Source organism: Neophocaena asiaeorientalis, unplaced genomic scaffold, assembly GCF_003031525.2.
Source record: "Neophocaena asiaeorientalis asiaeorientalis breed wild unplaced genomic scaffold, Neophocaena_asiaeorientalis_V1.1 scaffold268, whole genome shotgun sequence".
In the NCBI taxonomy this organism is placed as follows: Eukaryota; Metazoa; Chordata; class Mammalia; order Artiodactyla; family Phocoenidae; genus Neophocaena; species Neophocaena asiaeorientalis.
This window is the reverse complement of record NW_020173979.1, coordinates 6,470,870-6,491,513: the sequence shown is the minus strand read 5'-3', so window position 1 is coordinate 6,491,513 and position 20,644 is coordinate 6,470,870. Positions and strand designations below refer to the sequence as shown.

General features: G+C 52.0%; 1 protein-coding gene across 2 annotated transcripts in view; it reads left to right on the top strand.

Moving 5' to 3' along the window:
* Window positions 1–20,644, top strand: part of WWC1 (WW and C2 domain containing 1) — a 152,444-nt gene that overhangs the window by 114,004 nt on the left and 17,796 nt on the right. For both annotated transcript variants that reach the window (XR_003004270.1, XM_024753422.1), the window contains exons 10-17: window positions 3,739–3,828; window positions 4,639–5,174; window positions 8,873–8,981; window positions 9,381–9,461; window positions 10,115–10,201; window positions 11,406–11,598; window positions 17,047–17,199; window positions 17,839–17,930. Coding sequence is in view for 1 of the 2 variants with exons in the window: in XM_024753422.1 (XP_024609190.1) it covers window positions 3,739–3,828; window positions 4,639–5,174; window positions 8,873–8,981; window positions 9,381–9,461; window positions 10,115–10,201; window positions 11,406–11,598; window positions 17,047–17,199; window positions 17,839–17,930 (1,341 nt within the window). In the remaining variant the exon portion in view is untranslated. The remainder of the gene's footprint in view (window positions 1–3,738; window positions 3,829–4,638; window positions 5,175–8,872; window positions 8,982–9,380; window positions 9,462–10,114; window positions 10,202–11,405; window positions 11,599–17,046; window positions 17,200–17,838; window positions 17,931–20,644) is intronic.

Sequence of the window (20,644 nt, the reverse complement as noted above, 5' to 3'; positions counted from 1 at the left end):
CCCAAAAAAAAAAAAAAAAAAAAAAAACAGGATAATTACACTGAATACTTATATATTATGAAGGCAGGTGGTTGGACCAGATTGTGAATTGAGGCTCTTCTCTGCTATCATAATTTTGGTTTCTCAAAACTAGGATTGGATATTCTCTTAGAGACCCCTATACTACATGCAAAATGTACCATTAAGTACCAGACTCTGTAAGCTGTATCATCTCATTTAAACCTCCCAGCAACCCTGAGGTTAATCTCCATTTCATAGTTGTGGAAACTGCGGCTCACCCAACATCACCAAATGGCAGAGCTGGGATCACAACCCAGGCTTGCTGGCTCTGGAGCTCATGCTTGCCTTAGTCTCCTGCCCACTTAGAAGGTCTTTTATTATTGCCTTCAGCCCCGTCTTTCAAAGGTCTGATTGCTCCCCTGGAACAGTGAGTTCACACGGCCAGTCCAGGGAAGCCAGAACCTCCACGCCATGGCAGCTGCTGAGCAGGTGTCTCGAGGTCCCAGAGGGCAAGGTCCCCTGGGGGACATGCAGAGAGAAGCCAGGGGGCACGTGGGCAGGAAGAGGCGAGAGCCTTGGGAAGGACAGGGACAGGGCTGACGGCTGTGAGCCTCCTGCACGAAAGAGAGGAGAAAGCCCACCCAGCCGTCTTCGTCCGTGTTCAGCTATCTGCCTCTGGCCCCCTGTTTGTCTGTGTTCATCCCTCTGACTCTCTTGTTCTCTCTCTCTAGGTTTCTTTCTCTTTTTGCTTCTCGAGCTCCTCTCTCTCTTCTCTCTCTCTGTCTCTCAGCATGGGAGTATTAGACTCGTCACCTCACACAACAGCCTCTCTGTTCAAGGTGCCTTTGAGAAGGCCAGGAAGAGATACATCCAGGAAGAGCACACCACGGGGCCTACCAAACCCCAGTGTCGAATCAATCAGAAGCACAGACATCCCCCCAGGACTCCCCGTCCTGCATGCTGCTTCCTCCTCCCTCCCCAGGGGCCCTCCCCAGCACTCCTGAGAGCTGCAGTGCCTGTTAGAGTGCGGACTCCCTGCCCCCACCCCAGGGACCAATTCCCCAGGCCTGAGATGGAGCCCAGGCTCTTGCATTTTTAACCAGTACCCCAGGGGCTGAGCCGCAGCTTGTGGGGGTTCCAGCCCCCCCTCCTGGGTCCTCTGCCTGCTTCCGCGCTTGATGTGTTCTTGGCCTCCCGGCATGTGCCAGGCATCACATGCAAACACCGTATGGCCGGCGAAGCCCAATACCTGTAGGAGGCCGCCTCGGCATCTGTGTGTGGCTGCTGGTAGCTACACCCCTGTGCTCAGGAGGTCAAGGCCATCTGGCTCCCGGTCCCCTCAGCCTCCTGTTGGGGCTCTACTGGGGACCAGCACTTACTGCCAGAGCACATCTCCGTGGTCTCCTCCCAGGGGAGAGGAAAACAAAGGTGGAAATGGTGGCCCAGGCTGCGCCTTGACCCCAGACCTCACATGCTTTCAAGGTCTTGCTCTCATGAAGGGTCAGATTCCATAGTCGTGTCCATTGCGCTGAAAACTGGGATTTTGTTCCATAGTCATGTCCATTGCGCTGAAAACCGGGATTTTGTTCATTATGGGCTCCATCTGCCAGCCCCCCTAGTCCTGGGCAGGACTCTGGAAAAACAGGGCTGGGGACTGAGCTGGCCAAGAACCATGCCGAGGCCGCGGCTCCTGTGGTCTTTTCTGAAATTTCACAAGGCCAGTTCCCCAGTGACTGGTCCTGCCCCTCCCTTATCACTTTGCAGTTGTGTCTCAAGCAAGCTCTGGTCTTCACGGCAGGGCCTGTGTTGGAGGCCTTGGGCGTGTCAGTGGAGGGATGGCGTGGTTAGGTTTTTCCATGGAAATGAACTCTTCCTCCCAGGCCCCAGGCTGGGTTGGCTGTGCTCTGGGAGCAATGAGTCAGTCATTCCTCCTGCAGCGGGATGGCATAAGGGGATAAGATGCCAACGGTGGGACATATCTGTCCAGGGGAGATTTAACATCCAGGTCTCTCAGCAGAGCAAATGAGCTTTCCCTCCCATCAACTGGGGAAAAGTCTTCCATTCAGCAGTAACTTTCCAAGCACATCCATGTGGTGGGCGCCATGCTAGGGGCTGAGAGAGTGAGGCGCAGTTCCTGCCTTACAGTCCCCAGCCAGTGCAGCAGCTCAGAAACCTTACTGTGCCTAAAAGTCACCTGGAATAGGGAATAAAGATGCAGATTCCAGGGAATTCCCTGGCTGTCCAGTGGTTAGGACCTGGCACTTTCACTGCCGGGGCCCGGGTTCAATCTCTGGTTGGAGAACTCAGATCCTGGAAGCTGCACAGCGTGGCCAAAAAAAAAAAAAGATGCAGATTCCTGAGCCCTGCCCCTAGACTTTCTGATTCAGTAGATCTAAGTAGAATTCAGGGATGTGCATTTAATAAGCACACCTCCCCTCCTGGTGGGGGAGCTCTGTGGGCCACAGACAGAGAGCCACTAATCTAGTGGATGCAGGAGAGCAGCCCAAGTCATGAGTGGGGGATGGAGCTCCTTCCCGTCAGATCCAAGGAGCAACACCCTCTCTGGAGCCCACCCAAGCTGCCCCCGTGGGGAATTTCAGGAGAAACTGGGGGCTGAGCACAGCCTATATCCAGCCATCCCTTCTAAACTCAAGGGTTTTGCCTTCAGGAAGGGAGCTGCTGAATTGGGCTCTGGTGTGGGCATGCCTGGGTGCAGGCCTTAGCTCCCGGGTTCTGACTGTCACGCCCACCTGGATCCTCCCCAGGCTCTCTGGAACCACTCCCTTCAGCTCCTTGGCTGACTATTGCCCATCCATTCAGCCTTGGGATGACAGACTCAGAGCTCAGTCCTGGACCCTACTTTTTTTTTCTTTCTATATTTTACCCTAAGATGGTGCATTCATTTGTTAGGGCTGCCAAACCAAAGTTCCACAAACTGGATGACTTAAACAATGGTAATTTATTTCCTCACAGTCCTGGAAGCCACAAGTCCAAGGACAGGGTGTTGGCAGGGTTGTTTCTCCTGAGATCTCTCTCCTTGGCCTGTGGATGGCCATCTACACATGGTCATCTACCATGTGTTCACTTGGTCTTCTCTCTCTGCATGTCTGTACACAGCGTAGGGAGGGATGGTTGGGTGGATTCCTAATTCTGCCAGTTAACTCTCTAGCTTTAAGTAAACGATTTAGCTCTAAGAGCCTCAGTTTTCTCGTATATAAAGTGGTTAAAAAAAAAAAAAATTCTTGGGCTTCCCTGGTGGCGCAGTGGTTGAGAGTCCGCCTGCCGATGCAGGGGACACGGGTTCGTGCCCCGGTCCGGGAAGGTCCCACATGCCACGGAGCGGCTGGGCCCGTGAGCCGTGACTGCTGGGCCTGCGCGCCCGGAGCCTGTGCTCCGCAACGGGAGAGGCCATGACAGTGAGAGGCCTGCGTACCGCAAAAAACAAAAAAAAAAAATCTTACTATGCAGGGTTATTGTGCAAATGATTTAAGGCAATGTTATAAGTTTCCTAGTCAGCCCCTGGTATATAGCAGGTGATGCATATAGCAGTTAGTATAGGATTATACGTAGAGGCCATACCTCTCCAAACATCATAATATAATGCCTCCAGGAAGTTCTTGTGTGTGCGTCTGTGGGTCTGTGCGTTCATCTCCATGAGCCCATGCCTGTGATTCCTCTTATGGGCAGATGGAGGCGGGTTCCCTCTGAGCTCCCCACTCATGCCTTCTCTCCCTTCAGGTTGAAGTTAAACAGTAAGAGGAACCAGCTGGTGAGAGAGCTTGAGGAAGCCACCCGGCAGGTAGCAGCTCTGCACTGCCAGCTGAAAAGGTGAGTAGTAGGCAGTGGGGTGAGTGCTCCCCTGGGCACGGCCATATGCAGGCGTCCCGAGGCAGCCCAGCCCAGCTTCTGCCCTTCACGTGTCCTCCGTGGCCTGAGCGTGCCATTTTAGAAGCACAGCAGGCAGACGGATGATCTGGGGGACTCGCACTGGGCCTGGTGTGGCTGGGGGCAGGGCCCTTCACCTCCCCAGACCACAGCCTCCTTGGTCCTCTGACAACACAACAGAAGGCCCCAGTTGGGTGCTAGTGTGTCTCGTTCACGTCTCTCCAGCCCACTTGCACAACGCAGAGAGGGTAGGCCTCAGGCTGGGGCCTCAGTGGGCAACGTGGCTGGAATTTTATCCCAACATTCTGTTTTCATCAAATATTTTTAACAGTTGACAGTGCTTTTCAAATTACACTTAGGATGTAACGTTTCCTTTTTCAGAAAACTATATTAACGTGTAAAAAGTGAGTTGAGTTGAAGGAAAATATTAAGCAGCATTATTTGGGGTTGGATTCAGATATGGAGAAATATGAAAATGGAATGCCGCTGGTGGAGGTTTGAGAAACAGAGATATTGAGGAGAAAGTGGACTTTTAAGGCAGCTGGCTTGGGTTCGAATCCCAGCTCTGCCAGCTCGTGATTATGTGGCCTTCTCGGGATATCCTCTTTAGTGAAATGGGGATGCGTGGTCCGCCCTGGAGACTGTCAAGAGGGTCTGATGAGATGTTGCATTCTCAGTGCACGTCGTGCTTTTCGGGGGAAGTTCGGGGCGGCCCACCCACTCTGTGTCCTCGCCTTCCCTCCCCTGCCCCAGCCTCTCTGGCAGCATGCAGAGCCTGTCCTCGGGCAGCAGCCCCGGATCCCTCACGTCCAGCCGGGGCTCCCTGGCCGCCTCTAGCCTGGACTCCTCCACCTCGGCCAGCTTCACCGACCTCTACTATGACCCCTTCGAACAGCTGGACTCGGAACTACAGAGCAAGGTGGAATTCCTGCTCCTGGAGGGGGCCACGGGCTTCCGGCCCTCGGGCTGCATCACCACCATCCACGAGGACGAGGTGGCCAAGACCCAGAAGGCAGAGGGAGGCGGCCGCCTGCAGGCCCTGCGCTCTTTGTCCGGCACTCCAAAGTCCATGAGCTCCCTGTCCCCCCGTTCCTCGCTCTCCTCCCCATCCCCGCCCTGCTCCCCTCTCATCGCTGACCCCCTCCTGGCTGGAGACGCCTTCCTGAGCAACCTGGAGTTTGAAGACCCTGAGCTGAGTGCCACTCTTTGCGAACTAAGCCTTGGCAACAGCACCCGGGAGAGGTACCGGCTGGAGGAACCCGGAACAGAGGGCAAGCCGCTGGGCCAAGGTACAGAGCACCACATCCAGAGGGCGGGAGCCTCCAGGAGAGAGGAGGGTGGAAATTGTGCTCGGGTCTGAGTTCCAGACCCCAGTGATAATTATGGGCAACGTGGTTTTGGTTTTTTTTAATTAATTAATTTTATTTTTGGCTGCATTGAGTCTACGTTGCTGTGTGGGCTTTCTCTAATTGCGGTGAGCGGGGGCTACTCTTTGTTGTGGTGCCCGGGCTTCTCATTGCAGTGGCTTCTCTTGTGGCGGAGCACGGGCTCTAGGTGCGTGGGCTTCAGTACTTGTGGCATGTGGCCTCAGTAGTTGTGGCTCACAGGCTCTAGAGCGCAGGCCCAGTAGTTGTGGCACACGGGCTTAGTTGCTCCGCAGCATGTGGGATATTCCCCGACCAGGGCTCAAACCCGTGTCCACTGCATTGGCAGGCGGATTCTTAACCACTGCACCACCAGGGAAGCCCCTATGGGCAACATTTACTGACTGCTTTCTATGTGCCAGATCGTTACATGGTATATTGATTTATTTATTCATTCAGTAGGTATTTATTATGTGTTTACTATGGTCTAGGTCTTGAGCGAAGTGTTTTCCATGGTGGGTTCATTCAGGCAACAGATATTAAGTACCTCCTGAAACTAAATGCCAGGTCCTGTGCTAATGGGTGTACATGGATTCATTCATTCTTTCATTCAACTGATATGCCATGTGGGTTAGTCACAAGGATACAGCGTGGAGGACTGACTAGGTCCTGGTTCCCGTGAAGCCTACATGCAAATGAAGGCACAGACAATAACTGTACAAGCAGACCAATAAAAGTGCTAGGAAGAAAATAAAACAGGGCAGGGCTTCTCTGGTGGCGCAGTGGTTGAGAGTCCGCCTGCCGATGCAGGGGACGCGGGTTCGTGCCCCGGTCTGGGAAGATCCCACATGTCGCGGACCGGCTGGGCCCGTGAGCCATGGCCGCTGAGCCTGCGCGTCCGGAGCCTGTGCTCCGCAACGGGAGAGGCCACAACAGTGAGAGGCCCGCGTACCACAAAAAAAATAAATAACTAAAACAGGGCATGTGATGGCGCCTTTCAGGTTGGGTTAGGGCTGCCAGTTCAGATTGGGTGGTGAAGGAAGGCGACACGTGAGCGGAGCCTTGAGCAGTGAGAGGGAGCCAGCCTTGGGAGAAGCAAGAGCAAAGTCTCTGAGGCTGGAGCAAGGGGCTGCAGGAGGGACCAGAGGGAGGAGATCACCAACAAGGCAGAGAATTGGGCAGAGTACGGGTTGTGTAAGGTAAGGAGTTTACGTTTTACCCTCATTGCAGCAAGGATCCGTGTGACTGTTTGAAGCCAGGGAATGATAGGACTCCCATTCTGCATGGGGTCAGAAAAGAGCATTATGGTGTGGACTGAGATTCAGGTCGGAAGCTGATGATGACAGCTAAGATTTATTACAAGAAAAATCTTTATCTTTAGCAGCAACCGCATAATAAATTATAATAGTTAAAATTCATTGGGGTGCATTATGTGGTAAGCAATGTGCTTTATATGATGAAATAGGTTAATTCCATTATACCCATTTCACAGATGAGGAAACAGAGGTTCAGAGAGGTGCTTCCCCAGCAGGTGGGGAAGCAGGGTTTGGAATCTGGGTGTTTCTGACCCCAGAGCCCAACCTCTTTATCATCATGCTCCCCTTAGGACATGAGGCAGCTCTGTGTATTCATTCCTAAGACACTCCTGGTGCTTGCTGATGCCATCATGCCTATGGTATGAAGGTCAGGACTGAGCAGGGTGATTTATCAAGTTCAGGTGTGCGAGATAACAGGCACCGTTAGGCATACTTACTCACATAAGCCTCACAACACCACTATGAGGTGGGGGCTATTATTATCCTCCTCTTACAGACTGAAAGGAATGAGACTCAGCAAGGTTAAGTGACTTGTCCAAGGTCATTGTCACTGCTGTGAAGTGGTAGAGTCAGGACTGGCTCTAGGACCACCTGCCCAGAACCCACAGTGAGCCATGTGCCAGCTCTGTCGGCAAAGGGTTCCTGGTCCTGGCTCCCGTGAGGCCAGCTAGAAGCTCAAGCCACTTCAGCCATCAGCTCCAGGAATGGGTGGAAGGGCTGCCGCTGCACCCAGAGCTATCAGTTCCTTCGTGTGCAAGGGCCAGTGGGAGCAAGGGGGAAACCATGAGATTTCCCAGTTAATTAAAGGCTCTGCTGGGTGCGTGCCAGTCGCTTCCTTAGAAGAGGAGCTGAGAGATCCCTGGGGCTCCCTCACCGGGAAGGGAGTCTTGCCGAGTGCCCTCAAACAAAAATAAAAACAGGCTTCCTACTGCTTCAGAAAATTGTTCCCTGGAGAGGAGGGGTGTGCAGGTGGTACCCCTAACAAGGGTCAAGAAGCGTTCCCGGCGCTCCCTGTCTAAAGGCTGCGATAAGCTGGCTCGGGGATGCTGGGACCCCATCCGAGTGCAGGGAGCGACCCCCATCCCCCTGCCTCCCGCCACGACGTTCGTGCAGCTTGGGGACCAGAGCCCGCTCGCGTTTTAGGTCGGCGTTTCTTCATGCCACCTCCAGAAGCGTTCCCCGCTGCCAGCTGATGCCGGGCTGAGCCCAGACACTAAGCAGGTTATGCGACTAGTGCCACTGTTCAGTCAGCAGACAAATTAATCTCCTTAAGTGGTTTAGTGGAGGGTGGAGAGGGGTGGGTCCGAAGGCAGGAGGTCTCCAGGGCTGCAGCAGCAGACGTGGGACACAGGCTGGGAAAGCCACGCCCACATGGCCCCTTGGCTTCTCCCAGGCTCACTGTCACCATCCCCATCCCCAGCCCCTTCTCCAGTCTGCCCACCCCCCGCCCATGTGCCTGGCACACAGGGAAGTGCTGGCCGTGAGTCTGAAGGCCCTGAATCTGTCCTTCCCCTGCTGCGTGGAGGTCAGGAGCTGTCCTATTCACCTTAGTAGCTCTGAACTTAGCAGTGGACCTGGCACACCGTCAGCGCCCATTACTTGGGGAAGGAAGGAATGTGCAGTGTGTGCTGAATGCTTGGACCTGAGCCCCGGGTAGAGACTTCTGAGGGCCTCTGTCAAGGGCAGGGGAGATGGGCTGAGTTAGGAATGGAATGGGATAGGCGAGTAGGACAGCCAGTACTTACGTCCTTCCCTTCCTCCTCCTCTTGCCCCTCCCAAGGGGGTCCGGGGGGCTGTTATTTTGCCCCAGGTGTGTAGGGATCGATCTAGAAGACATCGCTGTAGTGATGGGAGTGATAGTCGTAGTAGCTAAGGATGATGGTACTGACCTTTCTAGAGCACTTCCCCTGCACCAGTCTCTGTACTAAGGACTTCCCTTTATCACCACATCCAGTCTTCCCAACTGCCCTGCAAGGCAGGTATTATTATCCCCATTTTACAGATGAGGAATGCAGGGCTGAGAGGGAGTAAATCAGTGTCCCACTGTCCTGAAGCAGTATGTGGCAGAACTGTGATGTGAACCCAGGTGGTTTGGCTCTAGAGTCTGAGACGTTAAACACAGAATCACATGCTACCCTTTCCTTCACCGCAAAAAAAGGCAGAACCTTGCTGTCAGGTTCCGAGGTGGCTGGATTTTGGTGGAACCATGTTAGGACAGTGAGGGCATCAAAAGATGTATTATGATGACAGTATCCTGATGTCTAAACCCCGCCTTGCCATCCTTCCTTTTTTCCTCTCTTCTCGCAGCTGCGAATAAGGCTCAGGGGTGCGACCTGAAAGTGGCCTGTGTCTCAGCTGCGGTGTCGGATGAATCCGTGGCCGGGGACAGTGGTGTGTATGAGGCTTCCGTGCAGAGGTGGGTCCCTGAGTCTTGGGAACTCTGAGTATGCAAGGCCCGGTCTTCCTCAGGTGTGTGGGAGGGACCCCAAGGAGGGCGGTGCTGAAGAAGCAGACTGCTTCTCCTCCCGGGGCTGGAGAGGCTTCACACTTGGGTGACTGCTAGTTCCGCAATTGCCATGAAGGGTGTATGGCTAGAGGAGCAAGTATTAGAGAGAGCGCAGCTGCTGCTTCAAGAGAGGGATCCGGAGTAGTTGTGGGCAGGCAGGGTCCACAGGGAGGCTGAGCAGACCCAAACCTTCCTCCTTGAGGACCCAGCTTCTCCCTCCCAGAGAGAACCCTGTCTCTGGAAAATGACTTTGGCCCCTGGTCACTACAGGGAAGCCTGACTCTCTTTCTTTCCTGTGTTGCTTTCCAGACTGGGTGCCTCAGAAGCCACTCCTTTTGACAGTGAGGAGTCAGAAGTAGTGGGTGCAACCCGGGTTCAGATTGCCCTGAAGTAAGTGGCAGGGAGGGCGGGACAGAGGGGTGTGGTCTGTGCAGGGTCTCCTCCTGGCCCGCAGCGTCTGCAGCATTTACCCTCACAGCTGCCCAGCGGGGCCTGCTGACAGCTGTGGGCTCCTAACTAAAGGGGGTGGAGTGGGGGGGGGGGTCTCTTTCCATGCCTCCCAGTTCCCCATTTCACACAAGAGAAAAAACAAGGTTTGAAGACCTTGTAACTTGCCCGGATTCACTGAGCTGGCCGGTGGCAGAGCCAGGCAGGGACCAAGACCTCCTGCCTTTTGGTCTGTTTGGTCGTTGTTGCCACAGCTTTGGTCTTATCATCTCACCTGGACCGAAGTCAACCCCTGGGGGCTGCAGCCCAGCTTTATTGTTTTCTCTTGATGCAGGTTGGCCCCAATATTTTTTTAAACTAGGAATTAACTGCTGGTGTTTAAATGTCAGGAAGTTTTCTACAACCTCTGGCTTCTCTTTAACAATTCAGACCGACAGCTCTGGACCTGCATCCCTGCACGGCAGCAAACACTGGGCCTGTGCTTCCCAGCTCGCCGCAGTCCCCAGAGCAGCCAGCAGCCGCATCTGTGATTATTAAGGGAGGGAGAGAGAAATGCGTTGCTAACAGGGGCTCCATATGCCCCCTTTTCGTTTCAGGTACGACGAGAAGAACAAGCAGTTTGCAATATTAATCATCCAGCTGAGCAACCTTTCTGCTCTGTTGCTGCAGCAAGACCGGAAAGTGTGAGTGTGTTGGGCTGTATGTTATCCTCTCCCGCTCTGCGCCCATCCCAGGGGACACCCTCCTGCTCTCTTCTGCTCCAACAACAGGCCCCGTAACCTCTGTGGGTATTTAGTGCCCGTGACCGTGATGCATGGTGTCAGTGCCGTGAACGTGGATGCAGGCGGGGCCGCAAACACGCTCACTCTAAACAGGAGCGCCCCAGACAGCGTCAGACCTTCCGCATACGCGTCCTGAGCCCCTACCAGGTGCCAGCACTAGGGAAGGGGCGGCGAGCAAACCTTTGCCCTTGTAAACTTGAAGCCTGATGAAGAGGAAAGTCATGGCCTCTCTCATCTGCTCTAAGCTCGACCATTCCACGCAGGAAGAGCCGGACCTGCCTTTCTGAAGAGCCGGCTCCCAGCACTGTGCTTCTCTTGGCAGGTTGTGATGGGTGTTACCTTACGCTTGATGATACAGCAAAGACCTGCGCTGTCTGCCTCCCAGCTCAGTCCTGTGCAGACCGGGTTTATGATTCATTGAGCTCGTCTGCCTACATGTTCCTCCTTTGCTAGACCATAGGCCTTGAGGGCAGCAGCAGGAGCCTATATTTCTGTGGCCTGCACCCAGCCAGCATCTGGGGTGTGACACGTGGGAAGCAGGAAAGCAGGCCGGAAAACAGGCAAAACAGAAGGAAGACAAGATTGATTGGACACTGGACTTGTGTGCAGTCTTCGCTGTTACAAACAGGGCCGGGATGAATAACCTTCTGTGTAACTCACTGGTACTTGTGCAGCAGTATCTGTGCCTAGAAGCCAGCTGTCTGGGTCAAAGGGTGAATGCATATGTACCTTTGTTAGGATTGTCACCTTCCCTGCCGCCCGGGTTGTGGCATTTTGCCCTCCTACCAGCGGTCGTATGAGTATTCCTCGGTGTTAACAAGCAGCCTCTCAGATCCTTCTGTTCACAACAGTTTGCACACCGTTGACCTCAGGCTCCACACGCTTTGAGGACCTCGTGATTGGGGGATTCAGTAGAAGGGAAAGCAGCACATTGTCCTTGGGGCCCTTATGCATCCCTCATGAATAACTGCATAACTACTGGAGAAATTACAGACTCTTGTCCGCTGTTGTTTCCGTGGGGATTTGCAGCAGCCGTTTAGCCTAACACCTGAGCCCCAGACCCGGGCTGACCTGACCCAGGCTCTCCTGCGTTCTGTCCCTCTAGGAACATTCGCGTGGCTATCCTTCCCTGCTCCGAGAGTACCACCTGCCTGTTCCGGACCCGGCCTCTGGACGCCTCGGACACCCTGGTGTTCAACGAGGTGTTCTGGGTGTCCATGTCCTACCCAGCCCTTCACCAGAAGACCTTAAGAGTCGATGTCTGCGCCACCGACAGGAGCCATCTGGAGGCGTGCCTGGTGAGGACTGTGTCTGTCTATCTGTGCAGCCTTCTGTCCTGGGAACTGGTCCACCTTGCACTTCAGGAAGAAGGCTTGGAGAAACACAGCTTGTGCTATCAGCCCAGCCTTTCTTGGGTTCTAGGCAGGGGCTCTTCCACAGATGAACAGCGTTGTTCCCAGACTTCTTGAGAGCAGGGGAAGGGGGAGCGGGGAGCTCCTTTTTCTGCCATGGAATTGCAGCGCCACATCCCTTGTGCCTGAGGCTGAGTCACCAGCCTTCCCCGCTGTGTGGCCTAAGACTCTTTAATTCTGCCTGTTTCCTTATCTGTAAAACCAGCTAACGCTGGCTACCTCACAGGTGGTTCTCTGAGGGTTGAATGAAGCGCTAAAGCAGTGCCTCTCGAACTTTCATGTGCGCGCAGGTTACCTGCGGCTCTGGTTAAAATGCAGATTCTGATTTAGCAAGTCTGGGTGGGCAGGCAGCAAGATTCTGCATTTCTGTCAAGCTGCCCGGTGATGCCAGTACTGCTGGTCCCCGTAGCAAGGATGTAAAGCAAAGTGTCTGCACACGCGAGGTCTCACGGGACATCAGTTCCCATCCCTTTCCTGCTTGGCTAGGGTTCATAACAGCGTCATTGCCGTTTATGTTGTTGTCACTGCTCACAGTGATGCAATAGCTTGTGTCAACTGGATGCGGTTTATATGCTGGGCTCTGAGCTAAGCTCCTTACGTGTATTATCTCTGTTGATCCTCACTACAATCCTATAAAATAGGTAACTGTTACACCAGTGAGGAAACCGAGGCACAAAGAATTTGCCCAAGGTCGCACAGTCAGGGAGTGGCAGGAACAGAGTTAGAACCCAGGCAGGTCCACCGATGTCAGACCCTGGATGTTCTCTGTGTGCCAGCACAGTGCTCCCTGGAGCCCCCAGGTGGGATGGTGACTGCAGGGTTTGGCAGGCAGGGTGGGTGCTGCTGAAGGATGGAGCGGAAAGCTTTTCCAGATCCAGGCTCCAGGGAGTTCCCTGGTGGCCAGTGGTTAGGATTCCGGGCTTTCACTGCCGTGGCCTGGGTTCAATCCCTGGTTGGGGAACTGAGAAGACCCACAAGCTGCACAGTGCACAAAAAAAAAAAAAAAAAGCACATATATATATCTACCTAGCTAGGTAGATAGATACAGACACACACACACGTGTGTATATATATATAAAAGGATAGGGCTTCCCTGGTGGCACAGTGGTTGAGAGTCCACCTGCGGATGCAGGGGACATGGGTTCATGCCCTGGTCTGGGAGGATCCCACATGCCACGGAGCGGCTGGGCCCGTGAGCCATGGCCGCTGAGCCTGAGCGTCCGGAGCCTGTGCTCCGCAACGCGAGAGGCCACAACAGTGAGAGGCCTGCGTACCGCAAAAAAAGAAAAAGAAAAAAAAAAAAGGATAGAATTTTTATTTATTTTTTATTTATTTATTTTACTTATTTATTTTTGGCTCAGTTGGGTCTTTGTTGCTGCGCGCGGGCTTTCTCCAGTTGCAGTGAGCGGGGGCTACGCTTCGTTGTGTTGCACGGGCTTCTCATTGTGATGGCTTCTCTTGTTGCAGAGCACGGGCTCTGGGTGCGCGGGCTTCAGTAGTTGTGGCGCGCAGGCTCAGTAGTTGTGGCTCGTGGGCTCTAGAGCGCAGGCTCAGTAGTGGTGCTGCACGGGCTTAGTTGCTTCACAGCATGTGGGATCTTCCCGGACCAGGGCTCAAACCCATGCCCCCTGCACTGGCAGGCAGATTCTTAACTACTGTGCCACTAAGGAAGCCCCAAGGATAGAATTTTTAAAATAAAAATGAATAAACAATCCAGGCTCCTCCAGTGAAGCGTTTCCTTAGCCCCGAGCATTCCTAAATGAGAAGAGACTCAATCCTTTTTCTTCTCCTAATTGGATGCCTTTTATTCCTCCTTCCTAATTGATGTCTGGCCATTGCTGGTTGCCATGGCAGCAGCCAAAGCGCTCATCCCGCCGTGGCTTGTCTCCGTCCACGGCCAACGGGAAGCCTCTGTTCCCATGTCCCGTGGGGACGTGAGTGTTAGGCTGTTGTGTATTGGTGGCTGGAGGAGGAAAGGAAGTGAGACAAGAGGAGGAAGGGCCATAGGCTCCCAAGCACAGTCTCCCCGCACTGCTGGGTCTGTGGAATCCCTGGTCTGTTTTGAGCCATTTAACCAGCCTGGCAAGGACAATAGTACCCATCCTGAGTAGTGTCTGCGTGTCTAGTACTGGGCTAAGAACTTTGTGTGCAGTATCTCATTTAATCCTCATGATAGCCCTGGGAAGCAATATTAGGATTATCTCCATCTGACAAATAAGGGATCAAGGCCCAGAAAGGCTAATTAACCGGCTCAGATCATCCAGCGAGCAGGTAGAGAAGTCTGGATTTGAACAAGGATTCTAGCATCTTGACGTGTCATCATCACACTGTCCTACTGGATTATGGGTTTGGATGAATACTGCCTTCCCCAATATCGTGGGCAACGGTTCCACCAAATGCTTTAGGGTGGCATCGCAGGAGTCACAGGCTTTGCAGCCGGATCCTGGTTACTCAAGCCCTGACTGGGCACGTTCTGTAAAGGCAGCCCCCTGCCCAGGCCCCACTCATATCCCATGTCTCATCACAACCACCCCCTTGCCCCTTTCTCACTTTGCCATCCCCACTTGGCAAAAACCCAGCCCCATCAAAGTGAACCCTCCCCTCCTCTCCACCCGTGCAATTGGAGCAAAACGCACACACCACCGCCCTGCAGTGTCATTTTAAAATCGTGGTCACGAATCTCCCGTGAGCCCTCTTGCTGCCCAGCGTTTATACTGTGTCTCCCTGGACCACTTACTGTCCTGCTTGTCTCAGTGACAAATTCTTATCCTCTCCTCTCTCCTTGCCCTTACTCTCCCTCCGCTGAGGCTCTCCCTTCACACCCAGTTCTGGAAGAGTAGAAGGAGCCCCACAGCTGCCATACCCCATCTACCTGTCCTCGTGGGCTCTGCTGTTCTTCCCGGAGCTAAGGATGCGCCCTCCCCACTCCCATCTAGGGCCATCCTCTCTCAAGGGCGTCACGCCAACCGTTACTCTTTTGCTCTCTCCTGTGTCTCCAGTTTTCCCTCCTCACTGGATCTGGCCTGTGAGTATGCCAACATACTGTTATTTCTCCCCTGCTTTAAAAAAAATTTTTTTAACCCCATTTCTTCCTCCCGTTACTACATTATTTTTTTCCTTTGCTCTCTAGCAACGCGTGAAAGAGCTGTGTGTGTTCTCTCTGTATCTCAGTCCACGTGGGCTTTTGCCCTCATCGTTCCACCAGAAATGTGCTCATCAGGGACCTCCTTGTTGCTAAATCCGGTGGCCGGCTCTCCATCCTTGTCCCTCTTGGCCTGCCTACAGCGTCTGGCACAATTGCTCACTCCATCTTCCTCAGCATCCTTTGCCCTGACTTGGCTTCCCAGACCGCTCGCTCTCCTGGCCTTCTTCCCCCATCACTGGCCTTCTCTGTCTGTCTCCTTTGCAGACTCTTACTCATTTCCCTGACCTCTCTCTGTTTGAAGGCCGCAGAGCTCAGGCCTTGCTCCTCTCCTCTTTTCTACTTTGCATGCACTGCTTCAGTGATCTCGTCCTATCCCCTGGCTTCAAACACCATCCCATGTGATGGCGCCCTCCTGGGCCTTTCCACTCTTCTCGGCGTTGTATGTCCGCTGCCGGAATCCACATCTCCTCTTGCATGTCCAGTAGCCATCACCAGTGATGTGTCCGCAAGCACGCCCCTGATCTTTCCTCCCATGTCTTCACCATCTCAGCTGAAGGCAACCCCATTCTTCCACTGCCCAAGCCAGAGACATCAGGGTCATCCTGGACCCCATTCTCTCATATCCCACCTCCAATCCTTTAGGACCTCCTGGAAGGTCTGCCTTCAGGAGATCCCCAGATTCCAACCACTTCTCTCCGTGCTCCTGACCTACTACCACCTCTCACCCAATGGTTGCAGAATCCTCCACTGGATCCCCCTGTTTCTGTTCTTGCTGCCCTTCGTCTCCTTTCAACACGGTAGCCAGGGGCATCCTGTTAAATTGCAGGTGACCGCATGCCATTCCTCTACTTGAAGCTTTAGGATGGCGTCTGTCTCCACCCAGAGTCAACACCTGGGCCTTGGCCTGGCCCCCCAGGCCCTCCAGGATCTGCTCCTTGTCATCTCTTGGATTTTATCCCCAAGACTCTTCTTCCAGCCTCCTTTTACCCCTTGAATACACCCGCACGCCCCCTTCCCCAGCGCTTCGCACTGCTGTCCTCTCTAACCGGAATTCCCTTCTCCCGGGTATTGATGGGCGAATCTCACTCCCTCACCTCATTCTGATCTTAACCCGAATGTCACCTTCTATGTGATGACTTCCTTCCACCCTATTTAAAATCACATTGCCCCCTCCACTCTCTTACCCCCTCCTCTCCACTCTCCCTGTATTACTTTCTCTGCAGCACTTTACATCACCTCATATTCCTCTATATCATAGGTATTGGGGTACATGTTATTTTCGCATTTTATCATCTGTGAAATCAAGATGCAGTGTGTACTAGATGGCAAGTCATAGTCTAATTGGCAACTATTTTTCTTTCTTAGTGGTACATGAAATAATAATACACTTTATAATCGATGGCATCTTAGACTCTATGAGACACAGTATAGAAGTTACTTATTGATTATCTGATTCCCCCAGACTGGAATAGAAGCTCATGAGAGCAGGGATTTTTCTCTGCCTTAAATCCTTCCATATCCACAACACCCAGAACAGTGCCCGGCACACAGAGGCTACTTGGAAAATGGGTGTGTGTTGAATAAACGAATGAACAAATGCATAAATGCCATCAGAGTGCATCCAGTTTACTGAGGTAGACCATTCACGCCTATGAGCCGGCCTAAAATTGACTGTTATCTTGTTGGAATTAATGTAGCCTGGAGAACTCTCTACATCACTACCTAGGGATCTTCCTTATTTTTTGTACATAGCGATGTAATATTCCACCCTATAGATATATTACAGTTTATGCCTCCAGTCCCCTGTTTCTGGAGCTTTGAGTTGTTTTCCTTGACATCAGTCCTGGTCATGATGTTTTCTGACTCTGACACCAAAAGCAAAAATCAACAAGTGGAACTACCTCAAACAAAAGCTTCTGCACAGCAAAGGAAATCATCAACAAAATGAAAAGGCAACCTACTGAATGGGAGAAAATATTTGCAAATCATGTATCTAATAAATATTTAAAGAACCCATACAACTCAATGAAAGAATAAGTTAGTGAACAAGTGAGTTATTGGGAAACGATCAGCACCTAGCCATTTCTTCCTCCCAGGAAGCTCTGTCTCACCTGGAGTGGTGTTTTGCATACTGCCCCCAGAGTACCTTGTCACCCCCTGGTTGTGCTTTTTTTTCCCATTCTCCACAGGGAGGCGCCCAGATCAGCCTGGCTGAGGTCTGCCGGTCCGGGGAGAGGTCGACTCGCTGGTACAACCTCCTAAGCTACAAATACTTGAAGAAACAGAGCAGGGAGCCCAAACCAGTGGGAGCCATGGCCCCCATGCCAGGACCTGAAAGCACGGTGAGCTGGGCCACAGCTTTGCACCCTTCTCCTGCACATGCGGCACCTGGCTGGATGGAAGGAAAAGCCTCTCCCTGAATTGGAGATGGCTGGACATCAGAGGTGGAGTAATTATTAGAAGAAACTGAGTCTCAGAGACATTAAATAATTTCCTCAAGTCACACAGGCTTCCTCACCATAGACACCATTCAGTATGAAGACTCTTCCTCTAGGAAGCCTTCCCTGAATACAGCCCCCAAGCTAGCTTTGCCACCATGCCTCTGTTCTCAAACATCCAGTACTTATCTCTCTCATAGTCCTTCCCAGATTGGTTTGTTATTGATGGTTTATGGGATGGTCTCCCTGACTACACCATGCTCTCCTTACAGCCGGAGACCTATAATTCCGTCTCATGCAAACACTAAACTTGGCTGTCTTCCAAACTCTGTCTGTACATGCAGAGGTTATTCTCCAGAGAGCTGCCAGTTAGAAGAACTGAGGACTGTATTTCCAATTTGTGTGACTCTACAGCAAGACGCTTACCCACTCTGATCTTCAGTTTTACCCTCCGTTCACTGGGAGGGTGACACACTCTGATTCCTGCCGGGTGGGGCTATGCCCATGGTGTACAGATGGACCCATCAGCCTTTGTCTCTGCAGGATGCCGTGTCTGCTTTGCTGGAACAGACAGCCGTGGAGCTGGAGAAGAGGCAGGAGGGAAGGAGCAGCGCACAGACCCTGGAAGACAGCTGGTAAGTGAGGGTGTCCCTGGGAACTGACCTGGCTTGGACCTGGGCCCAAGGATGAGATCCCCAAATACCAGGGCAACCAAAAGAAGTGTTCCTCTGTGGAAACGGAGAACCTCTCTCCCCGTGGGTTCTCTATAGGCAAAAAGGCAGTATATAGTCTGATACAGTAGTTCCCCAAATCCCTTCCCAGTTTGTCATTTTGTGTTCCAGGAATTACTCATGCTAGTTCACATCTAATATTAGAGTTTGTCTTGATGAACTTACATTTATTTTGGTTAAAAAAAAAATTCTTAGGAAGCTTTATATTACTAGAAGTGGAAATAAGTATAATTTGTCATAAATTGAAGATTCCTCAGTAAGGAATTGCAGTTGACTGCTAGAAACTGAGAGCAGAAATAATGGGCTTAAACAAGATAGAAGTTTACTTCTTTGTTACTTAAAAAGAAGACTGGGAAAAGGCATTCCAGGGTGCATCTGTCAGCCCCATGATGTTACTGGGAACCCAGGCTCTTTCTCTCATTCTGCTTTGCTGGCCTTCTGTGTGACCTCCATCATCAAGGCTGCTAAGCACAGAATGGCTGCGGAGTCACCAGCCATCAGGCAGGCATCAGGAAAGAGGAAAGACAACAGAGTCTTCCTGCGTGCCTTGTAACCAAGGAGCATTCCTGAAAGTCCCACCCAGCAATTTCTACTTGCTTCTCATTGGCCAAGCTTAGCTACTTGGCCTACCTAACTGCAAGGGAGACTGGGAAATGAGGTCTCTTAGTTGGCACAAAATTCAGGATTCTGTTACTAAGGAAGAAAGTAGGAACGGATATTGAGTAGGCCATGAGCCAAGTCTGCCTCAGAAGGTAACTGTGGAAGATTAAGCGTAATGAAAATACAACAAGAGTATTCAAGTCTAACTGGGTATATTGCTTGCCAAGGTTCTAAGACTAAGGTCTCCTCTCCCGTTGTTAAAAAGGAAGGTCAGTCAGTGTTTCAGCAATGTAAGAGACATGCTACTGCCCAAGAGAGACTTCCTCCTTGATGTAAACAGGTCTGAAGGAGAAGTGAACAGGACACAGCTTTCTCACTGTGTGATCAGTGTTCTTTAGTCCCTTGTTTACCCACAGAAGGGTCTTATGACACACTTTAGGAAACAGCGATGTAGACTAGGGTTCAAATCCTAGCTTCATCATTTTTTGTGTAACCTTAAGCAAAGCATTGTTTTTGTTTGTTTGTTTGTTTTGTGGTACGAGGGCCTCTCACTGCTGTGGCCTGTCCCGTTGCGGAGCACAGGCTCCAGACGCGCAGGCTCAGCGGCCATGGCTCATGGGCCTAGCCGCTCCGCGGCATGTGGGATCTTCCCGGACCGGGGCACGAACCCGTGACCCCTGCATCGGCAGGCGGACTCTCAACCACTGCGCCACCAGGGAAGCCCCGGCAAAGCGTTTTTAATCTGTGTATTGCAGCATAATGTACATACAGAAAGGTTGACTTAAGTGTACAGCTCAGTGAATTTTCGGAAACAAAACTACCCGTGAATCCAGTGCCCAAATCGAGAAGCAGAGCGTCACCGGCTCTCCGGGAGCCCACACATGCTTCCTCCCAGTCCCTGCCCTCCCCCTCAAGAGCACCCACTCAGGCAAGTCTTTCTGACCTTGTCTGATCCTCACCTGAAAAGTGGGGACATCACACCGACTGTGTGGGGTTATCAGAAGGGACCAAAGGAAAAGCCACTGATGAAGTGAAAGCGCAAAGCTCGTAGCAGGCACGCAAGAAACAGCAGAGATTCTTAGCAGTAACTCGAGGAGCAACACGGATAACTACCAGCTGGAAATGAGCACAGCCTAGGAACCTTGCCATCTGGAGGAAGTGTGTGTAGTTGTACTTAAGTGCATGTGCTCTGAATCCAGACAGATGTGAATTTGGAGTCTCACTCATCGAACTCCCTGTGGTAGATTCTAGGGCTGGGTGAGGCCTGAGCATCAGTAAGTTTAAAAACTTCCTAGGTAATTCTAAGGTGAAGCCTGGGCTGAGAACCAGGCTCTGACCCTGGTTTCCCTATCTGTGAAATATAGATTTAAGAAATAGCCACTACACGTGGGGAATTTTGTAGACTCAAAAAATTACGCATGCTGAGCACTTAACACAGACCCTTACTCACAGGAAGCACTCAGTGACTCTTCTGTTACAGCCCTTGATTATATGTTTGGTCTCACATGAAGTCTTTCCTTAGTATCTTTTACTCCGGGGGTGAGCAGGTGTTTTTTGGAAAGGGCCAGATAGAAAATGTCTGCTTTGTGGGCCATACGGACTCTGTTATATCCATTCAACTCTGCCATTGTAGTGTGAAAGCAGCCATAGACGGTACCTACACCAGCCACCGTGATTCTGTCATTGAAGCTTCATTTACAGACACTGAAATTTGAATTTCACATCATTTGCACACACCATGAAATTTCACTCTCTTTTCGATTTTTTTTTTCAGCTATTTAAAAATATAAAAACCATTCATAGCTTGGACCTTGCACTGTCCAAAAACAGGCAGTGGGCTGGATTTGGCCCACAGGCTGGCGCTTGTCTTCCTCCATGTGATAAAGAATAGGACAAGGTTCCTGAATTTTTGTATGTTCGTACGTTTTAGGATTCTCTCTAAATGGTCTCAGTTTCTCTCTCCTTCTTTGTCCCACTCCATCTGTGTCTCCCCGCTTCCTTTCCTTTCCCTCCCCCCC